Source organism: Helicoverpa armigera, chromosome 22 (genome assembly GCF_030705265.1).
Source record: "Helicoverpa armigera isolate CAAS_96S chromosome 22, ASM3070526v1, whole genome shotgun sequence".
In the NCBI taxonomy this organism is placed as follows: Eukaryota; Metazoa; Arthropoda; class Insecta; order Lepidoptera; family Noctuidae; genus Helicoverpa; species Helicoverpa armigera.
The window spans coordinates 5,429,261-5,448,775 of NC_087141.1; the positions used below are offsets into that span (position 1 = coordinate 5,429,261).

General features: G+C 40.3%; 1 protein-coding gene across 2 annotated transcripts; it reads right to left on the reverse strand.

Annotated features, from left to right (window-relative positions):
• Positions 1 to 172: 172 nt before the first annotated feature.
• Positions 173 to 19,184, reverse strand: LOC110380733 (uncharacterized). Of its 2 annotated transcripts, none has more exons than XM_021340814.3 (3): positions 18,974 to 19,184; positions 18,110 to 18,276; positions 173 to 3,253 (listed from the first exon to the last, which is right to left on the reverse strand). In XM_021340814.3, the coding sequence occupies exons 2-3, from the start codon at positions 18,250 to 18,252 to the stop codon at positions 406 to 408; spliced, it is 2,991 nt and encodes a 996-aa protein (XP_021196489.3). In that variant the 5' UTR covers positions 18,253 to 18,276; positions 18,974 to 19,184; the 3' UTR covers positions 173 to 405. The 2 variants fall into 2 exon arrangements, with proteins under 2 accessions (XP_021196489.3, XP_021196491.3); XM_021340816.3 differs by lacking the exon at positions 18,974 to 19,184 and adding an exon at positions 18,812 to 18,959.
• Positions 19,185 to 19,515: the final 331 nt, after the last annotated feature.

The window sequence follows — 19,515 nt, forward strand, 5'->3', positions numbered from 1 at the left end:
TAAGCAACCTGATAATTATTATACATTAAATAATTGATGGAATTAAGTTGTGTTTGATTGCCTGGACACACTCAGCTATTCTTTAAAATGCTCTCTTTTGTACACAACGTCATGATATTATTATTATATACTTCAATAATACTGTGTTGCGTTTGAGAAATAAAACACCGAATTCAATTCATAAGACTTATTTTTATTATAAATTTAATAACCTAGATAATTATATAAAAATGTCCTTTACGCCACCACATCTATGCAATCATTATTGCAATAACTCAACGCACAAACTTGAAATACCATGTACCCTTTCACACGGTGGGTAGTGTCCTTTCACTCGGTCGGGTATTTCCATATCCACACTGATACAAACTATTCTGTGTCGGAGCCGGAGCTCCCGGCGCTGCACTATAGTATACACAAGCTGATCCTCCGGTCGTGGATCATGTCCATGTGCCGCGTCTTGACGGCGCGCTGCGCGTCGAACGGCGTGCGGAACGCCACGCGCGCGTCGCCCGTAGGCTGCCCGCGCTCGTTGTACCGCCTGATCACGTCGTCCTGTGTCAATTCATACTCCGAGAAGAAGTTCATGATGTCATTTATACTAGCGCGGAACGGTACATTCTCCATAGACACGACGCACCCGGGAGCACCGAAATCATCAAGAGCGGGATCACGTTCGTCGTCCATGCGACCGTTATCGAAGCCCCCTCCGACACCGCCGCGGCCGAAGCCTCTCCCGCGGCCACGACCTCTGTCGAACCCGCGACCTCTGTCGTTAAAGTTACCTCGGCCTCTAAAATTGCCACGCCCCGAGTCAAACCCGCCGCGATTGAAACCGCCTCGGTCAAAGCCTCCTCTGTCAAATCCGCCACGTCCTCTGAACCCTCCGCGGAATCCTCCGCGGCCGCCCTGCATGGGATCGAAGAACTGCGGCTGTGGCACATTATTGATAAGCCCTTCCCGCATTTCAGGCGGCTTTGGACCTTCCAAAGCTTCCTCGACCACAGTCCGCGGCACAAGATCTACAGTCACGCGACATCCCTCCAGATTCTGTCCGTGTTTACTGGTCGCCATTCTCGCTTCTTGTGTCGATCTAAACTCGCAAAAGCAATCACCAGACGGCATTCCGTTCGGATCCAGCATGAGATGTATTCGGGCAGGCACAGCTTTCGTATCAGATAAGAATGTGACAATAGTTCTGTCCGTAGCATCTCTCGGTAGACCTTTCATCAATACACAGTCCAGGGGTTCGTCCGCCAAGTCGTTAGAAATTACATTATTTTGAATTGGCTTAGACATTTGATCCATTTGGTTATTAAACTGAGGTCGGTTAGCCCAGTTCGAAGCAGCTGTTCGAGGATCCATTGGATTGGCAGATGGGAATCCCCCAAATTGCGGGCCGGGAAACTGTCCTGGGAAACCTTGCTGTTGCGGAAATTGTGGAGTGAAGAACGGTACTCCTTGCGGCTGGTTTTGCATGAGTGGACCTCCTTTTGGCCCTCCTGGAGGACCTCCTGGGCCATTTTCGAATTGTCGTCGCTGACGCGGGTCGCGTGGCGGTGCCACTTCTGGTGGAACCTGAACTTCATTCTGAGGTTCGGCTGGCTGCTCCATTTGTTTATCGCTCATCGTCTTCTCTTTTTCATAATCTTCTTCTGAAACCGGCACGATTGTCGGCTGCCTCCTACCAAAAATATATCTCTCCTTTCTGTCTAACGCTAATTTTGCGTCTTCAGGCTTTACAAATTGCACATAAGCAACTTTAGTCCTTGTTAAACGACAGTCATTGACCATAATGGATAATAGGGAATACTCGCTGAAAGCTTTTATAATATCATGTTCTTTCACGAAATTAGGTAATTCTGTCAATTTAAGAACGTTAAAGCGCTGTTGGTTTTCTTCTGGTTCAACGATAGCTAGACTAGAATCGTCTTCATCGTTATCTTCACGGTAAGGAAGAAACGAATCCACCGCTGACTCATAAGTTTCATCATCGAGTGCTTCAACAAGTACCTGAGCGCCCTTCAACTCATTGGTCTTGTGCTGCAATGCCAGTTGCTTTGAGCGAGGGTCACAGAACCTGACATAGATGTTACCAGTACGACGTCCCATATTATCGTTTATCATTTTAATTCCGTGTTTGTCAATCAAGAATGGGAAGAAACGGCGGACGTCGCCGTAGCTGGTGTGGTTTGGTGCATTTCGTATAGCAACGCAGCAGTCCCGCTGTTGCTCATTACTGTCTCCAAATCGACTAGCACGACCGTCGCGTCGGAAGTTGACGCCGCCGCGTCCCAGCCCGCCGCGCATTGCGGGCGCCGGCATCCTACTACCTCCATTTTGCTCTCCCTGGAATGCATTTGGATTACGCTTTTTGCCGAGTTCTTGCAGTTTATTAAATGCATCGGCCATGGAGGCATCGGTGAAGCGAGGTAGCTGAGAGTCGCGACCTAGCGGACTGTTTTGCATGATATTGTTGGTTATGGTCTGTTGTTGTGGCATTGGCATAAGTGGATTTTTTGCTAGTCCAAAAGGTGGACCTGGTGCAGAAGGCCCATCTGGAATAACGATTGTCTTTTCCTGAGAACTTTCTGGAGATCTGGTTTGATTGTTCCTTCGGTCGCGGGAACGACGCGACGGAGAGCGGTCTCGTGAGCGGCTGCGGTCCTTCCTGTCGCGCTTGCGGTCGCGGCGGTCCCTGCTACGGCTGCGGTCGCGGCGGCGTCTCTCCCGTGACCGGGATCTGTCGCGTCGATCCCTCTTGCGATCCTTCCTGTCCCTGTCGCGGGACCTGGAGCGAGACCGGGATCTCCGCCTATCCTTCTCCCTGCTGCGCTTTCTCTCTGCCTTGTCATCATCTTTCTCTTCTTCGGCATTGGGAGTGTTATTTGAGGTGGGGCTGATGAGAGGTGGAGGCGGTTCAATGACAGCTGGTTGCGGGATCTCTTGAGGATTACCGATACCGGGAATGCCGAAGCCTGCTAGGGGGTTGTTACCGAGCGCGGTAGAGAATGGATTGAGGCCGGGTATGCTGAGAGACTGCACGGGGGGTATCGTTGCCGGCGAGGGCACGGGGACGGGCGCGGGCGCCGGCGCGGGGGAGGAGGTCGCTAGACTGAGCAGTGGGACGCTCTGTCGCGCTGCCTCGATTACCTTGTGCATTTCAGATCGAGAACTGAGCAAGAGCTTTACTTGAATTTCTTTGATTTTACCTCCGTCCAACATCATTGCTTGCCGAGCATCTTCGTCCGTACTGTAACAATTAATAATGAAAAATGTAAATAATTTTGTTGCTGCTATATTCCTTTTCTATGTACAAAACCTTGATCTCACTATAATCAACTTTGATAATAATCATCAACGTCCGATTTTTTTACAGCTGTGGTTGAGTTAGCTTCCACTTAAACCGGACTGGGCAGAATTTAATCATCATCATCAGCCTATAGCAGTCCACTGCTGGACATAAGCCTCTCCAAGTGCACGCCACTGAGATCGATTTTCGGCTGCTCGCATCCAGCTCCTGCCAGCCGCCTTGCGCAAGTCATCACTCCAGTCAATTGACTAACAATAATTTACCTATTCTGTAGACGAATAAATGAAAAGGCAAGGTATCTCGATCTAACCTTAAGGCTCTAGCTTTTAAGCCACTTCAACATCCATTGTAACATTAAGAATGCAAATAAATATAATGATATGAATATCTATCGCTTTCTATTAAATACGTCACCGGAGGCGTCAAGCACGTACCCAGAATTTTTTGTAGGGGGGGGGGTCCAGGTCCAGGCAAATGATTAAGGTATCGCGTAAATGGATACTTAAAATTAAAAGAAAATTGTTTTCACAAATTATTTAATGCATATCTCGGTAATATAAGACAGTATTATAACGCCCCGCAGATCAAAACTGAGTCATATTTGGCACTGTACTTACTACTGAGGGATTTATTTTATGGGTTGCATCTATTTTCGGGAGGGGGCCGGACCCCTTGGACCCCCCCCCCCTGGGTACGTCCTTGGGAGGCGTGATGTTTCAGCTTTTATTTGAGTGTGTTCTATTTTATGAGAACAAACAACACAAAGTAGGTAGGTATTCAGGTATCAGTAACCTTATAAAATATTTGTCCAGATTTCAGTAGACCTTACCAGACATGAAAACGGCGAATACAGTAGGATAAGGTCACGAATAGCTTTTCATTTTTGTAGGTATTTATAGTTACTTAGTCACCTATTTTTTTTTGTTTAGGTAATAATTATACAGAGTGTGTCGTACGTACTTACCTAATCACATTAAATTAAATACGTCAACTGGTCAAAACATACGATATTCATAACTTTGACTCATAAAAATGTAAATTGTGATAACGAAAAATGACTCCTGTGGCTAAACCACTGAATGGATTAGGTTATTTTTTTACAATTCGCCATAGAATTTCATAAAGTATATGTGGTAGGATTTAATATGATTAGGTACGACACCCGATATATTGAATAGCGACCCGCCCCGGCTCCGCTAGGGTGCAATGCTATTTAATTTACGTTATCATATATACCTATAAAAATTCTTCTCCGTGTGAGCGGAGGCCTGTGCCCGGCAGTGAGACGATAAAAAGGCAGTAACAGATACATATAAACCATCCTTATAAATCACTCTATGTATTAAAAAACCGCATGAAAATCGGTTGCGTAGTTTTGAAGATTTAAAAGTACAAAGGCGCGGAAAAAGTGACTTCGTTTTATTCAATGAAGTGATTACCTACCCGTAATGACTGACAACGATGTTTAAATGAGAGCCGGGTCGCTTGCCCTTCGAAACACGGCCCATTCAATGTTTCACCCGCGCTCTGTGGGAAGATCTCCAGGCCTACCTCGATATAATTATGTGCTATATACCTACCTAGGTAAGTAAAGGTACCTAAGCACTCTGAGATACCTAATGTATTTTTTGAAGCAAACTCTTCATCTTTATAATATTAGTAGGTAAGTTTAGAATAGATTACACCAGTCGAATGTCCTGGAGAAACTTGGGAACAACTCCACGAACCCGGATGAAAAAGTATTCTACCTATGCCTGTGGCCATCCTTGGTTAGATTTTTCTGTTTCTTGGCTCTAGAGACTAGCGCGTTCAAGTAAAAAAAATAAACAAACCTCTTCAGCATTATATTTTCAGAGGTACTATTGTAGGTAATTAGTTTAATTGTAGTGGGTAATTGTAGGTAAGTCGTGGTGGCCTAGTGGGCAAAGAACCAACCTCTCGAGTATGAGGGCGCGGTTTCGATTCCAGGTCAGGCAAGTACCAATGCAACTTTTCTAAGTTTGTATGTACTTTCTAAGTATATCTTAGACACCAATGACTGTGTTTCGGATGGCACGTTAAACTGTAGGTCCCGGCTGTTATTGAACATCCTTCGTTACGGGTAGTCAGAAGCCAGTAAGTCTGACACCAGTCTAACCAAGGGGTATCGGGCTGCCCGGGTAATCGGGTTGAGGAGGTCAGATAGGCAGTTGCTTCTTGTAAAGCACTGGTACTCAGCTGAATCCGGTTAGACTGGAAGCCGACCCCAACATAGTTTGGGAAAAAGGCTCGGAGGATGATGATATTGTAGGTAATTAGTTGCACTATGTAGCATATGCAGCTTGCCTACATAATAAGTTTTGATAAGGTACAATAGGTAATTGGTTTAGCATTGGCAGATGACGTCCGCTCCGCGTCCGTCGATATTTCAATTTTTGTATGTAGATAACTTCTGCCTGCTTCCCAAAGGAATTACTTCATACTCCTACTCCTAATAATTACTGCCCAATGCGAACCATATTTTATAGAACCTAATTTAGCCGTTGACTTTAGTCATGCATAGCGTAAAAACGAACAGGTGCCTGGAATCATTATAAAACAGTGAAGGTTTAGAGCTGACCCAATGATGGAGACGGGATGAAACTCCGCAGTGGTAAGTATGTCTTAACTACCTCGTGTTTGGGCTTATTGCATTTGTATTGAAGAGAACTTGTCACTAATATAGATTTATAATCACTGACAGCTAAAAATCTTTTAATGTTTAAATAAAGAAAACAATTTACGAAAAAGAACCGACTAACAAAAATACTAGGTAAAAAGGAAAACAAATCAATTTTAACATGAGATAAATCTACAAGCTAGATACCTACTGACTTCTACTTTTCTTAACACTGAGTCACCAAGCTCATCATTGTCTTATTAATTAGGTACTAAGGTACTACAACTAGCATATTTATAATGAATTCCTATGAAAATGAATCACAAGAATCTAGACAGTTGCCATGATCGCTCGCTAGATGTCACTGCTTTTTATATCCGTTATAACTTTAACCAAATAAATGTGTAAGTTTGGTTAATCGAAAATGAATCACCTGAGTAAAACTCTACAAGTTGTTTTTAATAAATAGGCCTTCTGCAAACTGGTACCTAATTTCTGATGTAAAATGATGAATGATGTAGGGTAGATACAGTTCTCGTTAAACTTTTTGGTAGTTTATAACTAATTTGCAACAGTATGTGCTCGTAGCCCCACAACCTGTTATGATGTCTGCACAACGTTTCATGGCTTGCGCAATTTGCTGAGCCAACACAAAGAACTATACCCACGCTTACCGAATCATTCCTTCTGAGCTGACTGTTCTTTCGCGAATGTACAACTAACGTACATAAGCTGGGAGTTCAGCAATAGTATCTAGTGAACCAGCTTCTTTCAGCGCATAGATGAGTTGTCGATGTTTTTTACCGACTTCCAAAAAGAAGGAGGTTTTTAGTTATCAATTCGTATGTTTAGCAAATAAACGTCTGAATTTGGTACCCAGTTACTCCAGAACACGTGGATTAATTTGGAATATTGGTTCTATTAATAAGATATGCTTTCGAGGTGGTCACAACTCTGTAAAGTTGGAGGCCGCATCTGGTAAAAACTTGATATATATTCATGTGTAGGTATGTCGGATCATGGGTAGGTTTAGAGCTAACCTGATGATGAAGATAACACAGAGTCTAGAGAAAGCCGTCATGGTTTATGCTGCCTTTGTAGAAAGATACCTAGTGCTAGAATGACTTAAGATTTTAGGAGGACTATTCAAATTTCCTGCCTGAGGGCATTGAAAAATATTATATGAAATGCGGTACCCACTCATTATTTTGTAATATTTCAACATAATAATATTGTTCTGAAATTCCCTTTGTAATTTGGTACTAGTTTAATGATTTATTTCATGTAAAAACCTTGCTTGGTGAGAATACTCGAAGCAGTAGCGAGTACGAACGGATACGGACTAGAATTTCAGTTAGGTTAACGGTAGGTACTCCCTTTCTTCACGTTCGCTAAAAACTTCAGTAACCATACTGTCCAAATCCCGAAATTTTGTTTAACATAACTTAGTTTCAAATGCCTTCTGTTATAATACATATAAAAGTACCTTTTATAATAATTGAATCTCCAAATTTTACATGACCTAAGGTCATGTCATGTAGGTACCTAATGTAAATTATTGTGTATAATTCCGAAAGTTAATTGTAAATATTTATTTAGTCCTAACACTTTTGCAAAAAAAAATGGTTTTAGTGACAGAATCAAATCGCTGTAAATCCGACTCCACGCAGTCTTGTCATCTGCTCTATTTCTAGGGTGTAATTGAGCTGCGGTGGTAAGCGTTAAGCTCAGCATGCGATAAACTCGTGTGGGACCGCCGGAGCCCCCCAGGGGCGGAGCCGTGACAGAGTAACAGCAATCGGTAAAATTAAGGGCTGGCTGGACGTGGCACGGCACAGCACGGCAGGTTGTGCAGTGGCATGCCGTGGCATCCAGCTGAAAGCCCAGCCGCTCTGGCAGTGGAGTTTTGCGCCCTGCGCCCCACCGAAATGCTGCACAAGTTTCAACCTTAGTTGAACTAGCTAGCAATCATAATATCTCGACCCCAAAGTGTGTCATACGTCTCGCGGGATGTAGTGGCGTGCCGCGGCATCCCGTGGAATGAAAAAGCAAGACACGTCATGCCGCCGCATCCTGCGGCATTGTGGTATACGAATAAAGTAACATAAATTCTAAACACATTGAAATAAGATTCAAAATAACTTCATTAGTATTAAAATCCTTTGCCATGCCACGCCCGCAGTGGGCGCCGGCCCTGTAAGTTCAAAAAGTGTTTTCTTTTGAACAATCCCTACCTGGGACCTCATTTACCTACGCTGCAGTCACTATCAATTTTCTCCTCACACAAACTATAAACACCGTCAAGCTGAGACTTTTACTTAAGACTTAGTTAATCACACCTTTCTAAGAAAAAATATACCTAATTTGTACCTAGGTTTATTCAAATTTTACTACCTACTCTTCTTCACGGCTGTGGTTCATATTGAAAGAAGGGGTTTCTTTGGGTTATTAGGTAAGTAACTAATTAGATTTATACCGAATGATTAACCCGTCCGAGTCTAAAAAGCAGGATATTACTGTATCAGGAAATTAAATCAGTATTAAGGTATAGAGTCGTTGCTTTTTCTCAGACAAAACAAGAGGAATACATACATGTTACTTATTGTAAATTTATATATATTTACAGACCATAACTAGCAGGTTAACTTTGTTCGTAGTGCTGATAAACTCTATCCGAATTTCGTTAACTCTAACCTAGGTAATGAATCCCCGAAAAGATGACATATAATGAGGCTACTTCTTTCTTCAGGACCTAAGTACTCATTCAACTGACATGCAGGTCGCAGGACTCCGCGAAGAAGGTACCTCTTTATTCAATCTTGTTGCTTGTGCTCAGTGCCTAGGACCCCCAGCCTGTTTTTTCTGCCACATTAAAATTTTTAGCACTCCGTCAATCCGTGATCTCGTCTCCCTACCTCGAATACTGCTTGAGCACTCGACACTGGACGGCGCGGCCGGAAGGAAATGACATGAGACCTGAGGCGATGCAAGGGACTGCTCAACATAGTGCACGAAGTGAACTAGAGCAAAGCTTTGGTAATGTGTCTCCCGCGGCAGGCGAATTCTTACAGGCCTGTTTTAAGCCGGTTGTTGTCCGGCATATCCGAGTGGACGATGTCCATGAGGATTTCCCTCGTCTGAATACACTGATGATTTCCCAAAACCACTATTATAACCCAGCACGAGATCGCAACAGATGACAATCCGCTTGCATTTGCAGTACAGCCCCGCATCGAGTTTACAACGTGATTTGTACGAAATTCTTTGAGCAGCTTCTTTGAGCTTTCCTCTTCAGTGTTTGTCTACTTTTTCGTTGACTAGCCATGATAGTTTAGTCATGAGATTGCTTTATCGCGTTTGTAAATACTTGGCGTCGTCAGTTCAATGTTTAGTACCTATAATTATAGAAACCCCAACAAAGTCATATTTGTTACCACGAGTTTTGATTGTATTGTTCTGTATTTTTTTAAGAACAGTTATCTTTAAGTTCAGCAGCCGAGAGCAGAGCAGAGTACCGTCAAGCAGGCGGGCTCCATACGATATGCCGAAGTAGGAGGATATTATATTTTGAATTATTACCTATGTACTTACTAATTTGATGATACAAAATGTAAAAACAAGTTTACCTTACAAGTACCTAACACTTCCGTTAAATAATATTGTGGTACCTATTTTTAAATGAAATATAGAACTGAAAATTGAGATAAATCTCTTGAATTGTTACCGAACTATTGACTCTTTTAGTAGATAGTAAAAATAATGAACATTGTGAAGTCAACACTACAGTGGCGGCATCTACAATTTTTAGTAATCATAACTAAGTAGGTACCTATTGATAAGTAATTACGTGGTTGAAGTGAACCTAATTAGAAAGTATTGCTGTTTGTTTACACACGCCAGGAGAAACCAAAAACACTGGGTTTACTTAAACGTAATGATAGTACCTAAACGTACCTATAGATAGACAATTATCGTAAAGTGAGACCGAAACAGATTTTTTTAGGTAAATAATCCTAGTTATCAAGCGAGGGAAGCGCATCTACATTCAAGGAAACATCCACAATTTACCAGGTGTTGAAGGCAAGGATGTTTCGTATTGCTGAAACCTTTGTTCATACATTTGAAACCATATTTTAGTTCTATGTAGCGCCGTCAACGTCGTTGTGGCGCTGCAGTCGCACAGTTTTAACCGAAGGTAAGTTTTCATCAGATGTTACAGCGATGGTTTCTTGGTTGTAAATATGTTTTGCCCTAGTGCTACCGCATAAGCTGCAGACAGAATGTGTAACTAAAAATAAATCACAGTAAATAATAAGCCTCAGCTAATCTCTAAATAATCCATAAATGTTCCTAAGGCATAAAACATTTTGTTTTTCCTTGTTTTAAACTGTTTGGCTGTTTATCTCCAGCTCACCACAACATACCTATCTTACTTTACGCATTTTTCGAGCAGGATGCTTTTTTTTTGGTAGGTCAACCATCAAAGGACCCGCATCAGACGGTAGAAAGGCTCCCATCTTGTCACGATCTAGCGTGGCCCATATAGGAAGGAAGTCTCTTAACAGACTTCGTAGAGAGATCGGCAGATGCAAGGATAACCTATCTAGAGGTAGGTACACCGACGACAACAGATGCGGGTGCAATGCCGCACCACAAAAAACGGCACCTTCTGTGGTGCCTACTGTGCCCCAATACCTGCACAGGGAAAGACTTACTTGCCGCTTGATCCCTTCAGCTGTGGATCGGAGGAAGGGATCATTAGACTTACTGACTGAAAGCCATCCACATGTACACCTACTAACAACCAATGACGTGTGAGTCTGCCCCTGTTTATGCAAGTTTTCGTAGAGACAATAAGGTCAAAAGTTAGACAAAGTAGGTCTTGGTTTATAATACCTTCTGGAACTCTTTGTATTCTAGGACCAAGGAAATGTTAGAATAATCGCACCGCAATCTCTTTCAGGCTCATGTGGAACTGATGTGATGCCTAATTTAATGCTACTAATGAAGCATCGTGTGACCGTTTCACGAATACACCACACAATGGTCCGTTTACTGAAGTTATGAAAACACTAACTGTGCTGAATTTATATATGAGGAGACTAGTTTATGTGAGCTGAGCACCTAACTAAAACTGAAAGGGTGTAAAAAGATAGGTACCTTTGTTACCCCCAAACGATGCCAGTATGACTCATCTAGTCTAATAATTGAACCGATGAGGGCTCAAAAATTCAACATTACACCTGATGGAAAAGCAGCCGTTTAAGTAAATATAGTCCAGCTCCCATCACCGCGGCGCTTGTTGCATTTTCTTTTCAATATGACGTAAACTAACTGGTGTTGTTATTTAATATTTTTTCCCTAAGACGCGAAGCTACCAAAGCCACTGAAGTTACCAAAGTGAGGTCGACATTTCGCGGAGCTCCATTATTAAAGTAGTTCACCTACATCATTAAATCATATTGGACAGCATCTCGGATTTGTTGCCTCCGAACAGATTTGGAGCAGTATCGTCATCAGAATCAGTTCCTGGGAAAATATTAATTCTAAATACTTATACGAGTACCTAGTACTGGTACTAGGCTTTGGAGATTTTAGGAGCTCACTAAGACTAGCATGTTGATGAAAAAAAAAATGGTGTGGTCCAAGGGAGTACGAGCGCTTTATATTCATACGCATAGTTTTTTATTAATTGGACGAAAATATTTTTCCTTTTACCGTCAATACCTACTATAAAATAAATAATTTAGTTTAAAATTCCAGCACATAGAATTGCACATTGTGAAGCACGGAGCGAATAAGTTTTAACTTGTAGGCTGTAACTCTGTACAAAAATGTTCGTACTTTACTATGTAAAAGATGTTAAAAACCACGAAGAACAAAATGATTTGCGGAGATGACATAACGCCAAATCTTCTAAGAAAGTTGCCCGACAAAATGCAAGTGTTCGGGGGAAGGGGAAAGTAGCTAGCTAATAGCTAAGACTATTTTTTCGCAGATTGGTTTTGGTTTAAAAAGGAACCCCGAGCGCCTCGTTAGTTTAGTAGTAACTGATCTCTTTCGTAACGGATTCTTACGGCATCTCCGCTCATCTTTCCTTCCTGTGTTAGAAACGAATAAGCCCCTAAATCACAAATGTTTTCATGCATATTTCAATATCAAAGAACAGTCACATACATCTTACGATCTAGTATAAATAGCTATTTATAATATGTATTAAGGTCTAGAAAGGCCGGCGCGGTGCAGCTTAACCTGTGAAACGAGGAATTTTATGAACTATGATAGGTACCTACTCCAAACTCTCGAGTTTCTCCGCTTTCATCAGGCGAGTCAAGCATGTCAAATAGCATCAGATTGACTCGCGTTTACGTTGTCCTTACCAAAAAAAAATTTCGGTGCACTTATAAAAAACTCGGGTTTTCAGTTATAATTTCTAGGATCTGAAGCTAATCAACTAAAGGCGAAGAGAGCTTTTTTGCGACATCCCGCACGTGCTGGAGCATGTCGTTTATATATTTTGACTATCGTCAAGTAGCCATCGTTGACAAGAAAATTCGACGGACTAGACCTTTAAATTATGTAAGAGCGGTTCGGGAGCATTTCTCTGAATGAAGTGAATATCACTTCGTCGCTGACCTTTTCTTTACAGTTCTGATTCAAGTTCAGTCTGTATGAGGATCTAGCTGTTTGATAATGCTCCAAAAGTACGTAGGAAGTAAGTGTTGTTAAAATTATCTCTAACCGACATTCCGGAACCTAAAAAGATAGTAATGCATACGAAGATGCATAATATGCTACCCCCTTATCATAGGTTTTTCAACGAATGTCATACGCAGGTTAGGTAAGCCTTCGAGCCCTCTGAAAGCTGTCTGCCGAAGTCTGTCGTTTTTGTCTTCATACCCTGCCATGTAAAATCTGGAGAATTCAGCATTGTTAGCAAATTTTGAGAACTGTTCATTGCTAAAACTATTGTTCCTTAGCTAGCAGATAAGGAGAAGTCCGATTTCGCTTACCAAACCCTAGACTTCTTGCACCAAAACCAGCATGTTACATTCACGGATAGATTTAATATATTAAATAATTCAATCTATAGGTACTAATATGATAAAGAGAAAACATTTTGAGTAACTATTTTACTGGTCAAGTACGGGAAATAGTTCCTACGGGATTCGGGTGAAACAGCGGGAAAACAGCTAGTAATTACTTATACAATAAATAAATAAAATTACTTACAACTTTATGGAAAGAAAGATGATACAAGTCTACGATAGAACGAAAAACCCCCATAATCAGGATAAAGAAGTTTACCTAGGTAGGTACGGATATCTTAGAATATTTCTGTTGATAGCCCAATAACAAAATCTAGAGAAAGACTAGTGTTATGACTTTACATCCTAATAGGCAGATACCTAAATCATTTCATAGTTTTGAATGTTGCGTCTCAGCTTGCCAAAGAACTTACCCGCCTTTAAAACCGACTACTCGGATAATGTAGATTCTATCACATTATATTCACATCCTACACCTTAACCTTTTCACCGCCACGCCATATCGGTATTCCTATGCCCTGTACGCCAAGCCCGAAAATCTTAATTAAATATCTACTAAAAAATACATAAAAGTAATGATTTAATAGGTTTATTTTGTATTTTTCTGCGACCTGTTTTTTGTCGAGTATAGCCGTCGTTGGCGCACAGGGCACGCTTGCTCATGTCTATAGCCGACATTGGCGTTCAAAAGGTCGTCTCTATAATCTGGGTTGTAACCTCAGCTGGTGCTTTGGAACTCGGTTTCTTCCAAACCGTGGTGTCATATTAACTACCGTATTTTTCAGCTTTGCTAAATATTAAGAACTGTGGGTTTTATTCTTATTGACGCCGCGTCGCTGCCGAGCTGTGTTGAGACACAATGCAGAAATAAGAACACCATGATCTATTTGCCCACAGTTCTTTTAAAGCATTACTGTTTATCGGCTACTATTATCAATCTGAGAAATATGATATGGCCTAGTAATCCCAAGTGAGAGATTCGATTAAGATCGTAGCACACATCAAGTCCGTATGTAGGTACTGTTCAGTAGCTGGAGCCGAGTCGAGGTGTTCCAGCAGTGTTGAATGCACCCTTAGCGTGTTTCAGTTAGATTGACCCCTGTTTCCTAAATCCCCATTCGCAGTCCGAGGCAATGTAGGTCCAGACGTACAAGAGTCGAGGCCCAAGCACCATGCGATGGCAGCAGTGTGATGCGAATACTCATGTGCCAAGGGGTTAAGATTTTACCGATCAAAAAAACAACAAGGTTAGCAGTTCAAGGCCGTACGAACAGACCTTTTAGATTTGATGTCTACTACGACCTTGTAACGGGTGACCTATTTGAAGATACACGAGGACAATAATTCTACACGATAAAAATGACGCAAATAAAAAGTAGACATGGATCCTTTCTTACATCCTCAATATCCAGGTATGTACCAAACCTGGATTCTAAGGCTGTCTATTTGCTGAGAGGAAATCCTAATAAAGAGATAATACTCCTCTTCTAGGCGATATGAAGGCTTTCACAGGATTTTATTGGAAACCTATCAGTCTGGTAAAGTAGAATGATAATTTGAAGAAAAAAAAACCTAGAAAAAATGAAGTCGCGTCTGTCGCGCTGCTGCCGCACTACTTGCGACGTAATGTGAAGGCACACTAACGGTTTATCTAATATCTGGGTGTGATTGATTAAAATTATTGATGTTGTTATTTCTGCGGACATGTCATTCTGAAGCACTAATCTAAAATTTAACAGGTCATAATCACGCTGCAGTGTTGTAGACTAACGGAGTACCTACGTAAATAGTTAGGGATATAATAAATAGTATAGATCAACCTGACACATCTGCTGTCATTCCACGTTGCTTTATTAACTCTCCGTAAAGTTAAACGTAAGCATTGTTAGGTACCTATTGATAGTAAAATTATCAAAGCTCAAGTAGCCAAAAAATCATTTCATACTTATTAGTTTTTTTTCGGATATGCTAGACGAAATACTCGCGAACGGTGGGGTGGTCCTAGAATAACACAACAGCAGTGAAGAATAAGGTTTTGGTTCCGTCGACATACGTTGCCATGTCGTGTAATAATGAATATTTCTATTACTGCGATTTTTGCTAATGAGCTAGAATAGTTTTCCTCGATTTTTGAACAGCTTTCCACCTGTGGGTTTTGCTGGAAACCGTTCGTAACATGAGAACTTGCTCACAGATTATTTCGTCAGGGTTCAAAATCCTTTGAAATCAAGTAGTGTATACGCTGCGTAGTGCCTCTGCTATCATATTATTCGTCTGCACTCCAGCAGATAATTTATCAAGGAGACCTTCGTTGGCTTCTAGTATGAAGGAATCGGATCATAACAGCAAATGCCATTTTTGGTCGGATCGTTTATGTACGCATTGGTTTTTACCGAATAACTCCACTAAATAAGCCGGGCAAGCTCTCATTGCACTTTTCAATGAAACATCCAGGAAGTGTAAACGAATTATTACCTACGTCCCTAATCCTAATAATTCAATTCGGCAGGAAAAAGTTTAGGTAACAAATATTGTCAGTTCAGTAAGAAATGGTGATAATCAAATCGTGGCTGTGTACTGTGTGCAAAACATAAAACATTAAATTCTGCTATAAAATAACCACTGTAATAATGGAACATTGGAGCGATAAGCTAGAAAAATCCATAAAAAATCTGCTCGGTCACAGGCAAAAATTGTTTCGATTGGGTTAGCAATTGCCTAACTTTTGAAACCTGAGTTTTTTTGGGGCAAGTTGAATACTTACACCCTCCCTCCTATACAGTCTAGCTGCGTTAGCCAGTGCCTAAAAAGTTGAAGTCCCTAAAATATTTCAGCTCGACTGCTTCCCGGGTGGATTGTCTAAATATTATTTGTATGCAGAGATGATCACATTTCGGGGATTAGATAGGATAATCATTGTTTTCTTCTCCTAAAAAAGGTGTGAGTATTATCACGATCAGCCCGCCATAATCTAAGGGGAAAGTTTTCATTCAGCGCAGTCTTATAGTCCAGGTGTGTCGAACTTTTTTGGTCTCGATGAAGTTTATATAAATTCAGAGTAAGCGATTAAGGAGTGGTTTGTCCCGGGTTTCTGCTGTCTTAAGCTAGGATAGTGATAGGTGTAAAATATTCGCGCGGATACTTACAGTATCCTACCAGCTTTTGTTGAGCGGCTGTCTCGGTTTAGTCTGTTCCATGTAGGTACACGGTCAATCTCTAAAGAATGCCATTCCTATTCTTAGGTTAGTTTTTGCAAGATTACGCCTTTCTATTCTATAATTTCGCGAAAGATATTACTGCATCAGTATTAGTGCTGTGCAGCACAGCACAGCCTGTGCTAGTATTTGAAGCGTGGGAGCTTGCTCAGGATTTCAGAAGTGATATGAAGAAACCTAAAAACCAAAAATTCTAAGAGCTAAAAAGTTTTTGGCTAATTAAATTCTTAATTATAGAATAAACATACTTTAAGTTATATGTAGTTTCCGCCACTGTAGCACATAATCGATGTAGTCATTTGGAGCGTTTACTAATGATACATAATTTCAATTTCGTATACCTAAACCTACTATCAATCTACAATCATTCAAGATTCCTATATCGTAGGGATGATGGCTTGCAGTGAATGCAGTGAGATATTCTCTGAAGAAATCACTTTCTCTGTCACTGGAGACCATATCAGCCGAGCCCTTAATAATGAGCGTAGATGCATGTCGCTGTGGTCGAAATCGGCTAAAATTGATCATCCTATCAGCTATCGATATACCTAGACATCGTTTTAAAAGAATTCCAGACATTCATGCATAATATGTTGCAGCTCGAATCTGGAGATATTTAAGTGAACAAATTCAACTTTCACGCAAATCGCAAAATTAGTAGGAAGAAATCCAACCGTGCTAAGAAAGAATCAATTGATTCGTATGTACCGTAACTCACCTTTTATACTGTCGGTATTTTTTCAAGTTTAGGCAGTTTTGGACGATACAGTTCAAAATAAGTTGACGAGACTGAAGTCTCCTGCATTAGCTGCGCAGTATAATATTTAACAACAAAATAGTAAACTGAGTAGCAATTCAGGTAACTTTAGACACGTCAAAATAGTTTAGACTAGGATTTTTTTTTGTTATATTTCGTCAAATACTTTGTCTTGTTTGGTGTGAAAAGAAAAACTTAAATTTGAAGAATTTATCAAAGCTCAACAGGTAATTTTTCATTTTATTTTTTTTAAGCAGTAGTTTTTAGTGTTCTTTGTTGATTAAATAAACAGCTTCCCTAAGTTCAGTACCAAAAAATTTTGAAGTTCAGCATACAAAGCAAAATAATTGTTGATGAAATTATGAAACAAAGCAAAATTTAAAACAAACTTATACTAAGAATATACTCACCAATAAGTCCACTGTGTAGATATAGTGTTATAACAGAACTAGCCAGACTAGGCAAATTATAGATGGTAAGAATCAACTAAGTATGAAGAGAATCCCAAGTTATTCAGTAAATTTTAGTTCAAAAACCTCTTGCAAGCTACATATCCACAACACGGACAAGGTCAATACATCCATCCATTTTTTATTACTAGAGATAGAAAATTGACATAACTTGTATGAAGTTCCTATCAAAATTCTATCTCAAAGCAAATTCAAACAAATAGACAGATTATTGAGTCCATCTTTAGTAGATATCCTACTGAGCGTAATATATAGGTGAGAATATCAAAAAAGTAAAATTAAATAATGACCAGACGGCTCCTAAATGGGTGTTTGTTGATAAACAAACGGAGGGGCACGTATTGATTTGCATTCCATTTTGTTTTAATGTTACTTTGAAGTTTCAGGGTTTCTGATCTAATCCAAGCAATTAGAAATTTCAGATTTCTTTTGGCAATCACGTAATAGTAATAAATGCTTTTCTGTTTGGGTAGAAACACAGACATATCTCGTCCATTTATTCATAATAAATATCATAACAAAACTTACTGCTAACTTTGAAGTAGTCTTAAATATTTTCAGCTAAGTATAGTGAGATCAAGTTTTCTAGAATATTTTCAATGAAATGAGTCCATAGAAAATATTACCAGATGGCAAGTGTCATAATTTGAATGTTACGTATAGCTACCTGAACGCAATGAACGCATCTCCAAGCTCGCCGCCTACTATGTGTACGCCTCCTTCGGGAATGGAGAGGCCCCGAAAGAAATTCCTAATGTCCAGGGCATTTGCAGACCATGGCAGGTTCTGAAGTCTAATGATGACACTCATTGTTGCTGTTCACGTTGCTTGTACCTATAAAAACGAAAACAGCCTGTCCATTGTTTGATTTGTAGAAATGTTCAATATAAAATATGTTAAGATAATCTATGTTCAACACGCAGTTCATTCCGTATGCGAATATAAAAAAATTTACAAGGTTGCATATTGGTTACTTAATTTTTTAATTTTAAGTGTTTATTTGAGTTTCTATGTGTAGTAGTGTACAATAACAGCCAAATAAGTAAATTGTTATCACATCGAATGACATGAGACTGATAAACGTTTGAGTTAGTCACTACAATGAAAAAGTTTGTTATTGGATTATTTGCGTCTATGGTTTTTACCGCGTCAACTGTGTAACTACGCGTACAATATCCCTTGAGGATAGTTAGCCTTATCAGATGCCGGTTTTTCTCACATTCGCAGTAATCATAAGTATTTGCTGATGTTGGTAACATCGAATGTTATACAATGAGCATTGAGCAGTTTATAAGAATGGAGTACCTAGTTTACTGCGTACGTCTACGATTTTGCATGGCACTAACCAAACAAACTTGAACCTCATTACCTCACTACGATTGTTCTAAATTTCTATTTTCCTCGGCTAAAATGGCATACAACTAAAGACGCACTGCTGATGAAAACATTTTAGATAGGAAGAATTCCGTCATCTCAGATTTTTTGATCACCAAAGTCAAATCACTATCACATTATCACATCACGAACTTACCTAGAAATCGCTAAACCTTAAACGCGTTTAACTACAAGTCATCTCTTAGCACAATGTTTTCACTTAGAAGTATCACATACGCAATGTCGCAACCATTTCAATTGTATAAATCAAATCCAGCAGAATAAGTAACACGCAAGAAATATTTTTTCAGCAATAAAATGCAACCCACCAAAATGGCGGACGAGTGACCAGCGAGAAGTCACGGAAACGGAAATAAAGTAAGGATGAAGGTTCATGCTCTATGGATTGGTAATTTAATAAAATCATAGAATAAAATAGTCACAAGGTATTGCTGGTTTAAAATGAAACCGTTTCAGATTACAGCTACGTTCAATATTTGTTTAAGAACATAGGATTATATATACAGGAAAAGTTTCCGATTTCATCGCAGGTAGTCAGTACATTGTGTCTCTGGCTGGTTACTGTTGCTTAGTAGATATGATAAGGTGGAATTCGTCCTCTTCATTGTGTACTCCAGACTCCATATGACTCCATAGGGCATTTTTTATTGTATTTGTAAAAAAATCCATTGGCATTGT